The following is a 15,389-nucleotide window of genomic DNA, read 5'->3' on the forward strand; positions in this document are numbered from 1 at the left end:
TCAGAGATTTATCTGGGTGCAGGAATGAATAGGCAATGTCTCTAAAACTCACTGCTGGAGTGAGTCAGGCTTTGGTGTTTCAGGAGAGTGTCTGATAGGCCAGACTTGGGTCCTATATACTCCCTTCTCAGCCCTGGCAGCATGTGGCATACTACGTGATGTCTCACTAAGACAGCATACAAAGGGGAAAGCCAGCCTTGTCCTAAAAAGTAGGGTGAAGGGATGCTGAGCAGATAAAAACAATTAATATCCATTTCAGCTATAAGATAGATACAACCCTCTGCTGCCCAAACCAAAGTGCAAACAGGCAAACAAACAAAAATACACTTTAATCACGCATTTGCTTAATGTGAACCTTATGGAAATCATTTAACCTTTCTTGATTTTTTTTGTCATCTATAAAGAAAGAACTTTAATGGTTTCTATCTTCCTTTTCATTTTTATTTTAGACCTATTCCCTTATATATATATATTTCCTTTTTTTTCTTTTTATCGCTGCACCTACAGCATATGGAAATTCCTGGGCTAGGGATCTAATTGGAGCTGCAGCTGGGGCCTATGCCACAGCCACAGCAACATTGAATCTGAGCCACAGCTATGACCTATACCACAGCTTGTGGCAACACTGGATCCTCAACCCGCGGAGCAAGGCCAGGGATCGAACCTGCATCCTCACAGAGACGATGTTGTATTCCCTTTTGTTTTGCAAGGTTCTTTGAACTCCTGTTCATATATACCTCATATTTTGCCTAGGTGGTAGATTCTCCCCTCATGTTATCTATCCCTGGAATGGCTTCCTAATGGGTTTGATGGTGTATCTCAGTTTTGGATTGATCCATTTTGGGTGGAAAAAAATCCTTATGTGAATTTTTAAAAAATGACTGCATTTTTTCAGAGTGCATATGTATGGCATAATTTATATCAGTAAGAAAGTAAATTCCAATTCTTCATCCCTCTATTTCTAGATAAAACCATGCATGGATGTAAGGAGTGTGGAGGAGAAGGGACGGCTGAAAGGAAAAGCCTTTGCCAGCTCTGTGTCCTGCTAAAGAGTCAAACCCTGCGTGGAGAGTATTTCTCCCACGGAAGCACAGTGGCGAGTCTCTGTGCATGGAAAGGAGAGCTACTCGCACCTCAGAAAAATGAATTTCTGAGGGAAGTCAGAAGGGAGGCGGTTCAGATATTGAGGATTCGGGACATTGGAGTCTGCAGAGGTAAGTGGCCAGTGGGAAATTCCTGATGCTGGGATATATAAAAGATTTAAAGGATAAGGGTAATATCCAAATTTTAGTTTTGTTTAATTTCTCTGTCCCTGTGCAATGTAAAATCTCACTGTTGATGCAAATCTTCGGCAATGTCAACTGGTTCATAGAAGCCTTGTAGGACTAGTTTGGAGAAACAAAGACAAGAGGGTGAGATGGATATCTGGGTTGTTATGGGGCAGGGAAGGGGAACACAGAGTGGCTGTAGCAGAGAGACACAGTGAACTCAGGCAGGGATAGGAACTGTGAGAGTATAAATACTTGGGAATTCACACACATTTTGTGGGACGTATTGGACTTCCCAAAATACTCAGAGTGAGAGCTTGGACTAAAAGGAAGAGAGGAACTTATTGTACCTTTGGGCTATCCTATCTTGAGCTATGTTATATTGTATTATTATTATACTATGCTAAACTACAATTTCTCCTCCTGATGATAGGGCGAGGTGCAGCTAAATTCCCAAAATAATGTGGTGGGTTTATTTAATTATTTTTTTTGGTCTTAGTCTTTGATATCAATGTATAGCATGTCTTCTCTTGCTCCAGAAATAGTATTCCCAAATGGAGTCATTTTACCATGGAATAAAAATTTTATTTATATGTGTATATAACATTTATTGACATCCACCAAGTGCACGTTGCCTGAGGAGAGTCAAGATGAGTAAGACACAGTCATGTCATTGAAGATCCTATCCCCAGAGCGGGAGAGAGACATATAAAAACCAACCATGAAACAAGGATGGAGGCAGTGAGTGCCTAGTGAAGTGTAGCAACAATGTTCATTAATTCTGGTCAGGAAACAGTTGTGTTATGTAGAATCCAGTGAATGAATGTGTGTTCTCCCTGAAGTTTCTAATTCTTTTCTGGGTTACTTCTCTTTCCTGTTAAAAGACAAAATAAGAATATTCTGACCATGTATAAAACATAAAAAAAACCCTCCTAAGACTATAAGCACACAAGAAATGTCACAGTATGTACAGCCTATCATTCACCCAGCCTAGTTTTCTGTGCCTGAGACAAAGATTCTGAAGATCAACCTCCAAAGGCTAAAAAGGCAGTACCGTGTAGCATTTAGGCCCTGGGGAGTCAGACACCTTTGTATCCTTTCTTCGTCATTTTACCAGCTATGTGTTCTTGGGTAAGTTACTACTTAGCCTCTCTTCATATTAGATCTCCAATCTGTCAAATGAGGCCAGTAGCAACTCTGATTGTTGGATTAAATGAGTTAATGCACATAAATCTTGGTACACTGTAAATGCTTGATGGGTTTTAGCTATTATTTTATCCTGAAAAGAACATTGGGAATTTTACATCTGTAAGTTTAAACACATTCTTTTTTTTTTCCAGCTGTGCCTGGGACAAGTGGAATTTCCTGGGCCAGCGATTGAACCTGCGCCATAGCAGTGACTCAAGTTGCTGCAGTGACAGTGCTGAATCCTTTACCGGCTGTGCCACAAGAGAACTCCTAATCACATTCTTTTGAAATTACATTTTCTATTCATACCACTTCTTGGATTAATGAACTCCCTATATTTAAAACCTATGTAATTAAATCTCATTTTCATTTGTCCAGAGCTACCTCTTTCCAACTTTGCCTGGAGGCACCTCATTGTCTCCTACTTAAGGATTTAATGGCCAATCCATTTTTATTATGTTAAATCTAATCAGTCTGCCTCAGAATGTTTTTTAGTTCCTTTCTAATTTTCTTAAAATTTGAAGATAGTTATACATGCCATAGAGTATTCCATGAGTTGTGTGGCTTTTTATAAGAGGAGGTACTATTTTCTATTTTCTTGGTGATAGCTTTACCAACAAATTGTCAGTGTTTCATGGACTTTTTTTTGACAGCAGTGGCTCCTTGAATCAGGTACAGTTACATGGTATTTTCTAAAATATGTTCTTTGAAATGCTATTCTGAGAGGACTTATTGGGTGTCTTACAGAAAGGATGGGACATTTAGAAAGTGCTGAGTTAAATGAGAGTTTATTAGGCCCTCTTTAACATCCTAAGCACCTGAAATACAGTAGGTAGTAGTTTTTGAACTTGTTTTTCCATAGCATCCTTTTTTTGGGAAATTGTCTTTTTGGACTAGTATTCTGGGAACACAATTTGGGAAATGCTGATTGACAGTAATTTCTAGGCTCAACTGATAAGCTTTAAATCCTTTATCCTGCAGGGGTAATTTTCCCCTGAGGACATAACAATATTTATTCTTTGGAAATACTTTCATTGCTTTTCTGACCATTCCAAGACTCTTAGATAATCTTTTTGCAGTGCATTCTTAACATCCTGATATTTTACTGAAAGGTTTAATTATATCTTCATACTTAAAGATATCATTCTGTATGTATTGTCTTTTCCATGTTGCTTATTGAGCAGTGAGAAAGAAACTTACTAAGTAGTGATACCCTGAGATGTGTAGTAGAAAGAGTATAAAGTCATGCAACCCTGGCTTGGAATCATTGTTCAAGCACTCAGCAGCCTCTTGACCTTAAAAGATTCTTTTAGCCTCTTTGAATCTTACTATTCTCATCTTTATCTAGAGACATGGATTTTTATCCTTATCTTTTGATTCCTTTCTCATATTACTCTTTCTGACTGACTTAATCAAGCAAACATAAATCAGCTTATCTTTTAAATTAGATTTGGAACTTGATTAAAACAAAAAAGTGGAGATATTCATAAGCGTCATGACCAGCGATTATAAAAAGTCACTGTCTATGGTTAACACATTTTGCTATGCATATATGCAGGTGGGAAAAGCTGGGTCACGTTTAATCACCTAGGGCCAAATCCTTAGGAGCAGGAAGCTGAGGCAGAAGGTGTTATGTTCCTCAGTCCATCCCTTGGGGGAGACTCCCCGAAAGTATTTGAACTGAACAAGAAATAAGAATGGGTACCAGGAGTTCCCGTTGTGGCGCAGTGGTTAGCGAATCCGACTAGGAACCATGAGGTTTCGGGTTCGGTCCCTGCCCTTGCTCAGTGGGTTAACGATCCGGCGTTGCCGTGAACTGTGGTGTAGGTTGCAGACGCGGCTCGGATCCCGCGTTGCTGTGGCTCTGGCCTAGGCCGGTGGCTACAGCTCCGATTCAACCCCTAGCCTGGGAACCTCCATATGCCGCGGAAGTGGCCCAAGAGATAGCAACAACAACAACAACAACAGCAACAACAACAAAAAGACAAAAGACAAAAAAAAAAAAAAAAAAAAAAAAAAGAATGGGTACTGGCTTGAAAAACAAAATGCAAAAAATCCTTGATAGTGTCATTTTCAAGATTTCACCACATGATAGTATATTACTAAAAACTTAAAATCAAAATCCCTGTAGAATAAGATAGCCTGGTTGAATTTCAAGTATCTAAGGTCTCAAATTTCCCTCCTCAATAAATTATTTTTTTTCTGGCTACACCCAGGTCAAAAGTTCCCAGGCCAGAGATAGAACCCAAGCCATAACAGAGACAATGCTGGATCCTTAACTTGCCGCGCTACCTGGAAACTCCATTAGGTGTTAGATATAAAAGTTCCAGTGTGTTTTTCCAAGCAAATACCTATTTCTCTACCTTTCTCATTCAAGCTTAGCCTAAGGAGACAATGTAAAATCCCTCTTATTTGAAATCATAAATATTACCGTATAATTTCTGAATTCCATTGATATCATCCTGTGAAAGTTTGAAATCCTTGGAATATAGTTCTCCGTAGGTTGGATACATCACAGCATTAGGATCAGACGAATGAGCCAGACCTAAAGAATGGCCAAGTTCATGAGTTGCAGCATATAGGAAGTTAATGCCTGCAATGAAGAGAGACATACAGTAACTGTAAACATATATACATAAAATATATAATTAATATATAATAAAATAAAATGTATAAGAAAAAATAACTATACCTCTTTTTAAAATGTATTTTAAGTAAAATATAGTTTATTTACAATGTTTTGTCAATTTCTGATATACAGGTTAATAATTTTTTTTTTTTGGCTGCACCTGTGGTATGTGGAAGTTCTTGGGCCAGAAATTGAACCCATGCCACAGCAATGACCCAAGATGCTGCAGTGACAATGCCGAGTCCTTACTTGCTGTGCTGCAAGAGAGCTCCCAAAGTGAGTTAATTTCTTTCTTTCTTCTATTTTCTTTTTTTGGCTGCATCTACAGCATGTGGAAGTTCCCAGGCCAGGGATCGAACCTGTGCCACAGCACTAACAATGCTGATCTTTAACCTGCTGTGCCACAAGGGAACTCCTAACTAACTCTTTAAATCCTCAATAATTTACTTATTTGTTTCCAGGCCTTAACAAGGAAGGGAGGTTAGAAGGAAAATCAGAATAGTAATGCTTTAATTTCATTACCACTTCTGTTTTTTTTTTTAATGTATGTTTTTCTGCCTATTTGCTTCTTATATAACCACTCAGAGAGAAGTATTCAGTAGTGGAAAGCAAAGGCTTTAGAAGTGCAAAGATTTGGTTTTGAAACCCACCTCTGCTACTTACTAGCTGGACAACTCTGGACAAATTAATGGATATTTCTGAGTCTCAGTTCCTCATCTGTTAAATAGAGATAACGATTCCTACATTGTAAATTTGTTATAATAATCAGAGTTGCCCAATATCTGGAAAATAATGGTTATTCAATAAATGACAGCAACTTAGAATGGCAGGATAGAGAAAGTTGGCTTTGAGAAAGCTTGACTATGAGGCAGGATCTCCAGGCGATGCTGTTTTGCTTTTGATTTGTTAAAGTGTATTACATATATGCGTCTCTCTCCCTCAGACTCATAGAAAGGCTTTGCAAATAAGGGGGAACATGTGAGCCTGTGAGTTTGAGTGGCTAGAGTTATAGTTGTGGTGCATTAGATTGAAGGAAGCTACTGTTAGCCTGCCTTCAGTTGGAAGAAGAAGAAGGAAAAAGATATCTAAGAAGTGAAATAGAAGCAGTGTCATAATTTTACTTAGGTTAGATTTTCATGGCAAGGCATGACCATAGTGGTGAATTCCTATTGCCAAACACAAGTACTAATTTAATTTTCAGGGCCAGTTAACTGTCTCCAGTTTTAAGATTATTTTTGCTAGAGCTCCTCTTTATTAGTTTTCTGTTATATCTATAATTTTCTACTTTGTAAAATAATGAATACAATGACCTGGATTATGGTGGGTTCTTTCTGAACAATAGTGAATAATATAAGAATTCTCCTCCAATTAAAAAATTATTTTGGACATATCTAAAAAGAGCTATAATTTATTGAATAATTAATATAGTCCAAGCATAGCACTAAGCAGTGCACAAGCATTATCTCATTTAATTCAAACAACAATCTTGTAAGGTGGGAATTACTCATAGTCCCATTTCATAGAGAAGGGGCTCAGAGAAGTTAAATGACTCAGCAAATTGAACCCAGCATTGCTTGACTCCATAGCCTGAGCATCTATCTTTTTTTATATATGTACCATCATTAGCATGTTACATTAAATAATGCATTTAAAGTACATAGTACAGAGGTTGGCAGCTAGCAAGGGCTCAACAACTATTATTAATTAAAACAATGATCAAATTATAGATAGTTAAGATATGAGAAGTTCAGGATTTGAAAAAGGCTGCATAGTGGGAAGAATATGGGATGCTGTACCTATGCTGCCACCATCAGACCAGTGTTCATCCTCATCAAAGTGAGCATCTCCTCCCAGGCCTGGTCCAGGTGCAAAGGCATGAGCCAGTGTGTTTCCCGGCCCATCAAATGGGTAGGCGTCCCCGTGAGCTGAAAGAAAAAATGGTGATTGCTTTTAGTGACTGAATTTATCTCCAGTCATTTTATCATTTAGTTTGTATGATTATTGAAGCTAGAAAGAGCACCCAAGCCGCCAGCTGCATTCACAGAGTAATTTGGTTATTTGTCCCAGGAACTTTTTCTTGCGCAAAACCACTGCTCATCTTTGATAATCACCATATGTTGAAAGCTTACTGATATGAGACTTCAAATACATTTCCATCTAATTTACGGTGGCACCTGAGTATTAAATTTAATCTTTTTTTTTTTTTTTTGTCAGATGGTGGCAGGGTGGAGAGTAAGTTTGAGTACTGGATTCAACAGGTACTTGCATTCCGTTTAGTATAAGTTTTCTTAAAAACCTAGGTTATTCTTTGTGGGTATAGTAGACGGACTCTTGGAGGACTGTGCTCAGGGTGTCTTAAAATGGATTTTGATTGTGCTTTTATTTGTGTTGCAGAGATATTTACTTTGAAATTGGTGTCAAGCCATATCCATTTTATCCAGTTTTTGAAAAATATGGAGCACCATGATCAGTGCTTTCTGTAACATTTTCTTTAGTCTTGTCAGTATTGTGGTTGAAGTTCAAATTTCAGCCGAACCGAGAGCATGCAGGCAGTTTAATATTAGAGAGGATGCAAAAGAGCAACAATTTTTCTCTGAATTTGCACCACGAAATACCAGCAATTAATAGCCATTCATGTGGATGGTTTATATCTTCTTAAGCCCTTTAATACAAAAGTGCTCTATTTTTTACTTTCTAACTGTATGAAGGGTGCTGGTAATAGGCTACAAGGGCTGTTTGGCCTCTTGGAGACCACGTAAAGCCTTTGGAAGTTGTAACACCTTCCTCTTCTGGTTTAATGTTGGTGTTATTTAGATATATTTTAAACTGTCCCATAAATACACATAATATGTATATATCATGATTCATGCTACAGAACAGGCTGACAAACTTTTTCTGTAAAGGACCAGACTTATGGGCTTGATGGTCTCTATGGCAATCACTAAATTTGACCATTGTAGCCCCAAAGTACTCATAGACAATAGGTAAATGAAGGACCATGGCTGTGTTCTAATAAATATCTATTTACAGATTTGGCTCAGGGGGCATAGTTTGCCATTGTCTGCTGTAAAAAGTGGCTCTGAATTAATGAACTAGAAAAAAGTGTAATAACATTGATATGTCTTTATGTCTCATTAATCTTTAATGGGATCTCTCTCTCCCTCATTAAAGATTTTAAATTCTGAAAAACAGAAGCTCACTGATACAAACAATAAGCAAAATTGCAGCCTGCATGAATCTTCCTTACCTCCTCTTGCAAAGCCAATTATGATATCAGCAATTCCCCAGCTAACTTTCTTAAAGCTCAATGGGATTTCATTGCTCCACATTTTTAAGGCCTTTGTCACTAATTGATTCACTGTGACATGTGGTAGGTCTCGAGTATATGACACAATCCTGGTAGCAAACAAGAAAACAATGTTTGACTTTTTAGGAAATAGGCTTTATTGTTTTTTGCCTAAATGAGCCAAAGCAAAACTAACCTGTAGGTGACTATTTTGGAAGTCCATTTTGGCTGGCTTGGGAATAGTGAATATTCTGCAACATCTGGTACTCCACATCTGGGCTTCTGCATTATTTTTATAATGTGGGAGTTTAGCATTCCAGTTATAGGCAGGCGAAAAAATTTTTGCATCTGCTTGAGTTTGGCTTCCAAACTATTAGCATCCTTTGTTTTTGAGTTGGATGGATAAAATTTCTTGAGATAGCCCTATTGGAAAGAGAGTAATTGGTCTGTAATTCTTGTTTATTATCTTCTTTTATCTCAGAAGTCTGCACATCTTTGCCTCTGATTCCTGTGAACTCAAACAGTGGTTTGAAGACAGAATAGTTACATAGTCATCAAGTAAAACAAGTGTGCTTAATGAGAAGCAAAATTTAATATTAATGATGAAGCATTGACATTCCATTTCATGAGCAAAAGAAGAGTCCCTCCGTTTCTCTTTGATCCCATTAAATGTTTTGAGGAGAAACCCACTGTATACTTTTGTAACACGTAGACTTGTTTTGTAATAGCCCATCAGGAGGATTTCCCAGTGTGTCCTCAAGGGGCACCACTGAGACCTTCCCCTGGCATCAGAGACCCTATGGGGAAGATCTGAGGTCACCTTACCCCTTCTAAGATTCTCTGCAGATCTAGTTCCAGCTGAGGTTTAAGGTTTTAAGATTTTGAGTATTATGACATTATTTAGTTTAATGTATGTATACTCCAGGTGAAGAAATCCAAACTCAGAGTAACTAAATGATTTGCCCAGGGTCATGTATTAAGTTAGTAGCAGAAATAGTCCTGAGTTTCTTGACTGCCAGTCCTATGCTTTCCCTGGTTAAATTCTAGTAAAGCCCACTTCAAGAGGCTGCAGGGTAAAGCTGGTCTCAGGTGTATTCTATGCACAATTGGGTCCCTGCATATTTCTTTCTTGTGGGGCTGCATCCATGGCATATGGAGTTTCTGGGCAAGGGGTGGAATCTGAGCTGCAGCTTCCTTCTATGCCATTGCAGCGGCAATGCCAGATCCTTAATCCACTGTGGCAGGTAGGGGATTGAACGTAGACCTCAGCAGCGACCCGAGCTGGATCCTTAACGGCTGTACCACAGTGGGAACTCCTGAGAGTTTCTTAAAGGACCCTAGTGAATGGTTAGAAGGATGTCAGTCCAAAGCCTAGGTTTGGAAATAGAAAATGAATGAAATAACAATAGCAGCAGCCCCCAGAGAACTTTAATTCAGCACTTTCTAGTGGCAGGGATTATACTAGGAGATTTTACATACTTACCTCATTTAAACCTCATAATCACTCCATGAAGTAGAGTACAGCAATTTCCTATTTTATATCTTAAGAATCATGGCTCAGAGAAGTGAAATAACTTACAAGAGTCACCCCATGAGTAACTGAAGGAGCTGATATTTAAACTTGTGTTCTGATTCCAAAGCCCATTTCATCAGAAAATGGTATAGGATTATATAATGTGTGATAGCATTGTAAAAATGGTTTAAACACTGGAGCACTCATTTGCAATCTAATTGGGAGTGTATGGTAATGGCTATTTACCCAAGAACCTCTTGGGAGTATGTACTTTATGTAAGTAATTTTAGCAATATTGTGCTCTCTCTTCCTGTTACCAATGACTGTGATTTATTCAGTCAATGGAATTCATTGTTTATCTGTGGCAATTAGGAGTTAATCCTTATTTAAAAACAAACAGCTCATTTTATCCCATCCAGAGCTGTAGGTTTTATAAAGCCTTTGGAAGGAAGATTTCTCCTTTCCTTTGGAAGAAATTGCTCTGTATCCTTGAGATGAATTTTCCTGCCTCCCTTTAAACCCAGACAACCTCACTCTGGTTTATTTGCAACCTGCATACTAAGTAATGGGACTCAAATCTCTTGCAAGCAAGCTCACTCCTTCTGGAGAGTGTGTTAAGTGAAACCATATGAAATTGCTGTTTTGGAGATTGAAAAACAGTCAAATATCAGTCATTTCCTATGGTTCAACCTAATACATTGCAGAGATTTAAAAAAAGTCAGATAGGAGTTCCCCTTGTGGCCCAGTGGTTAATGAATCTGACTAGGAACCATAAGGTTGTGGGTTCGATCCCTGGCTTTGCTCAGTGGGTTGAGGATCCGGCATTGGCATGAGCTGTGGTATAGGTCACAGACGCAGCTCGGATCCCACGTTGCTGTGGCTGTGGCATAGGCCAGCGGCTGTAGCTCCGATTCGACCCCTAGCCTGGGAACCTCTGTATGCCTTGGGTGTGGCCCTAAAAGCTTTATGCTTTGTCTTTTATAGACAAAATAAATAAAAATAAATAAAAAAGTCAAAGATAGTGTGAAATAAAATTTGACGTTTATGTTTAAAAGCTTAATTATAAATATTTAGGTGTAGACATCCCATTATTTTACCAAGTATTAATTTCTTACACTTATTAGGCTGCTTATGAAATAGTACATTGAAAAGAACATGATTTTTGAACCAGAACGTGTTCTTAACTCCTATCTTTACCTTTAGCAAGTATGTAAGTCAACTTAATATGTTTTTGTTTTTCTTTTTCCCAGGAAAAGGCTAAGGATACAATGAAACAATTTATAGGACATACTTCATAATCTGTAATTGTCACATGCATAATAGTTGGTACTGTTACCACTTCATTTATTTACTAGAATAATCCCGTGAGGTATAAAACACAGCTATTATTATTTCCATTGGACATATGAGAAAACAAAATCAGAAATTCATGCCTAGCCCATCATTATTGACTTGTAAATGAGAGAGGTGTAATTTCTATTTTCATTTTTTTTTTTTTGTCTTTTTATGGCTGCACCTGTGGCATATGTAAATTCCCAGGCTGGGGGTCAAATGGGAGCTGTAGTTGCCAGCCTACACCACAGCCACAGCAATGCCAGACACAAGCCACGTCTGTGACTTACACCACAGCTCATGTCAACTTGGATCCTTAGCCTACTGAGTGAGGCCAGGGATCGAACCCGCATCCTCATGGTACTGCTGAGCCATGACAGGAACTCCTCTACTCATATTTTCTAATTTCAAGATTCTTTATCACAAGTAGTTCTCATTTTCAGAGACAATATTTTTCTCTTTATGAAAAAAATCTCAAGTTACAATAAATAATAGTACAAATAACAATGTCAATCTATTGAGTACATTTCAGGGACTCTGTTAAGTGCTTCACAACACCCCCCATTTATTGATATCATTATATTCTTCAACTTCCCAGTGAGGAAAACTGAAGATCAAAGAAATTTAATAACATTCCTATGTTCATCTACACAGTTGAGTGGAGGAATTGGAACTTGAGTCTAGTTTGGGCAGGCTCCAAAGCTTGCTCTTAATAGTTACTTGATTAAAACATATATTGCCTTCATAATCAGAAAAATTATCAAAGTTGAAAAGCACACTTCCTAATGGATGGTGAGCCTTTGGAGCCCCAGGTAAGTGGGCCGGTGACATACCTGAGCCTGTTCCCACTGCTGCTCACTCATGCCTCCTGCCTCCCGGGGAAGCGGCAGGGCTAGGCTGCCAGGCAGCAGACACACAGCACACAGTACAGCCAGTTGCATAGCTGCTGTCCACAGATGGTTGTTCTTGGACTTTAGGTTGGTTTGGTGTTTTTTGCCAGAGGCTGGAGAAATTTATATAGCTTCTCAGCCTTGACTGTGGAAATAAGTGACTCATTGGAATGCTTTTTTTTTCTTCTTAGGACTTTGAAGGTGTGTGTTATTTTTCGTTAATGACAACGAGGAAGTATTATGTCCTTATTGGCAGGAAGCATGCAATGTATTTGTCTTTCAAAGGATTTTTTCCTACCTGTCTGCTGTATAAATTTAACCCATGAGAAAACACATTTTATTTGCCAGAATCAAATTGCTGCGTAGACATGTCTTCTCAATTTTAAAATTGTAGGGAGCATTAGTCAGGACATGTTATATATTAATGTTTTTAAAAAATTTGAAATGCATAGAAAAGTACATAAAACATACAAATAATCAGATAATTAAAATTTTTTTTATTTTAAATGATTTTTGTTTTTTCCATTATAGCTGGTTTATAGTGTTCTGTCAATTTTCTGCTGCACAGCAAGGTGACCCAGTCACACATATGTACATACATTCTTTTTCTCACATTATCCTCCATCATGCTCCGTCATAAGTGACTAGACATAGTTCCCAGTGCTATACAGCTGGATCTCATTGCTGATCCATTCCAAAGGCAATAGTTTGCATCTGTTAACCCCAGATTCCCAGTCCATCCCACTCCCTTCCCCTTGGCAGCCACAAGTCTGTTCTCCATGTGCATTATTTTCTTTTCTGTGGAAAGCTTCATTTGTGCCATATGTTAGATATAAGTGATATCATATGGTATTTGTCTTTCTCTTTCTTACTTCACTTAGAGAGTGAGAGTCTCTAGTTCCATCCAAATTGCTGCAAATGGCATTATTTTGTTCTTTTTTATGGCTGAGTAGTATTTCATTGTGTATATATACACCACATCTTCTTAATCCATCCATCTGTCAATGGACATTTAAGTTGTTCCATGTCTTGGCTCTTGTGAACAGAGCTGCAATGAACAATATGGGTGCATGTGCCTATTTCAAGGAAAGTTTTGTCTGGATATATGCTCAAGAGTGGGATTGCTGGGTCATATGGTAGTTCTATATTTAGTTTTCTGAGGTACCTCCATACTGTTTTCCATGGTGGTTGTACCAATTTACATTCCCACCCACAGTGTAGGTAGGTTCTCTTTTCTTCATACCCTCTATAGCATTTATTTGTGGGCTTTTTAATGCTGGCCATTCTGACTGGTGTGAGGTGATACCTCATAGTAGGTTTGATTTGCATTTCTCAAATAATCAGTGATGTTGAGCATTTTTTCATGTGCTTCTTGGCCATTTGTATATCTTTGGAGAAATGTCTATTCAGATATTCTGCCCATTTTTCCATTGGGTTGTTGCCTTTTTTGCTGTTGAGTTATATAAGTGGTTTGTATATTTTAGAGATTAAGCCCTTGTCAGTTGCATCATTTGAAACTATTTTCTCCCATTCTATAAGTTGTCCTTTTTTTTTTATGGTTTCCTTTGCTGTGCAAAAGCTTGTCAGTTTGATTAGGTCCCATTGATTTATTTTTGCTTTTATTTCTTTTACTTTGGAAGACTGATCTGAGAAAACATTGTGAGGTTGATGTCAGAGAATGTTTTGCCTATGTTCTTTTCTAGGAGTTTGATGGTGTCTTATCTTCTGTTTAAGTCTTTAAGCCATTTTGACTTTATTTTTGTGCATGGTGTGAGGGTGTGTTCTAGTTTCTTTGGTTTACATGCAGCTGTCCAGTTTTCCCAGCACCGGTTACTGAAAAGACTCTCTTTTTCCTATTTTATATTCTTGCCTCCTTTGTTGAAGCTTAATTGACCATAGGTGTCTGGGTTTATTTCTGGGTTCTCTATTCTGTTCCATTGGTCTGTATGTCTGTTTTGGTGCCAATAACACACTGTCTTGATTACTGTGGCTTTGTAATATTACCTGAAGTCTGGGAGAGTTATGCCTCCTGCTTGGTTTTCGATCCTCAGGATTGCTTTGGCAATTCCGGGTCTTTTGTGGTTCCACATAAATTTTTGAATTGTTTGTTCTAGTTCTGTGAAAAATGTCATGGGTAATTTGATAGGGATTGCATTGGATCTGTAGATTGCTTTGGGTAGTATGGCCATTTTTATGATATTAATTTTTCCAACCCAGGAGCATGAATTTTCTTTCCATTTCTTTGAATATTATTTTATTTTCTTGATTAAGGTTTTATAGTTCTCAGCATATAGGTTGTTCATCTCCTTGGTCAGGTTTATTCCCAGGTATTTAATTTTTGGGGGCACAATTTTTAAAGGTATCGTATTTTTGAAAAAAAAAAAATGGAGTTCCCGTCATGGATCCTGGAAATGAATCTGACTAGCATCCATGAGGACACAGCATTGATCCTTGGCCTTGCTCAGTGGGTTAAGGATCCAGCATTGCCATGAGCTGTGGTGTAGGTCACAGATGTGGCTGTGGTGTGGCTGTGGTGTAGGCTAGTGGCTACAGCTCTGATTCCACCCTTAGCCTGGGAACCTCCATATGCTTCAGGTGGGGCCCTAAAAAGACAAAAATATTGTATTTTTGTATTCCTTTTCTAATATTTCATTGTTACTGTACAGAAATGCGACCAACTCCTGCATGTTAATCTTGTATTCTGCTAGTTTGCTGAATTCCTTGATCAGTTTCAGTAGTTTTTGTGTTGAATCCTTAGGGTTTTCTATATATAGTATCATGCCATCTGCCTACAGTGACAATTTTACCTCTTCTCTTCCAATTTGGATACCTTTTATTTATTTTGTTTGTCTGATTGCTGTGGCTAGACTTCCAATTCTATGTTGAGTAAAAGTGGCGAGAGTGGGCATCCTTGTCTTATTCCAGATTTTAGTGGGAAGGCTTTCAGCTTTTCTCCATGAGTGTTATATTTGCTGTGGATTTGTTGTAAATGGTTTTTATTATGTTAGGGTAAGTTCCCTCTTTACCCACTTTGGTAAGAGTTTTTTTTTTTTTTTTTTTTGTCTTTTTGCCTTTTCGAGGGCCGCTCCCGTGGCATGTGGAGGTTCCCAGGCTAGGGGTCTAATCAGAGCTGTAGCCGCCAGCCTACGCCACAGCCACAGCAACACCAGATCTGAGCCACGTCTGCGACCTACAACACAGCTCATGCCAATGCCGGATTCTTAACCTACTGAGCGAGGCCAGGGATTGAATTTGCAACCTCCTGTTTCCTAGTCGGATTTGT

General features: G+C 38.3%; 1 protein-coding gene across 1 annotated transcript; it reads right to left on the reverse strand.

Annotated features, from left to right (window-relative positions):
• Positions 1,832 to 12,322, reverse strand: MMP7 (matrix metallopeptidase 7). Its single transcript, NM_001348795.1, is given in 6 exon segments — positions 1,832 to 2,142; positions 4,888 to 5,049; positions 6,882 to 7,010; positions 8,333 to 8,481; positions 8,568 to 8,794; positions 12,050 to 12,322. Coding segments are annotated over 6 exon segments (804 nt in total). The 5' UTR covers positions 12,158 to 12,322; the 3' UTR covers positions 1,832 to 2,113.

The sequence above is a fragment of the Sus scrofa genome, chromosome 9 (assembly GCF_000003025.6).
Source record: "Sus scrofa isolate TJ Tabasco breed Duroc chromosome 9, Sscrofa11.1, whole genome shotgun sequence".
Lineage (NCBI taxonomy): Eukaryota > Metazoa > Chordata > Mammalia > Artiodactyla > Suidae > Sus > Sus scrofa.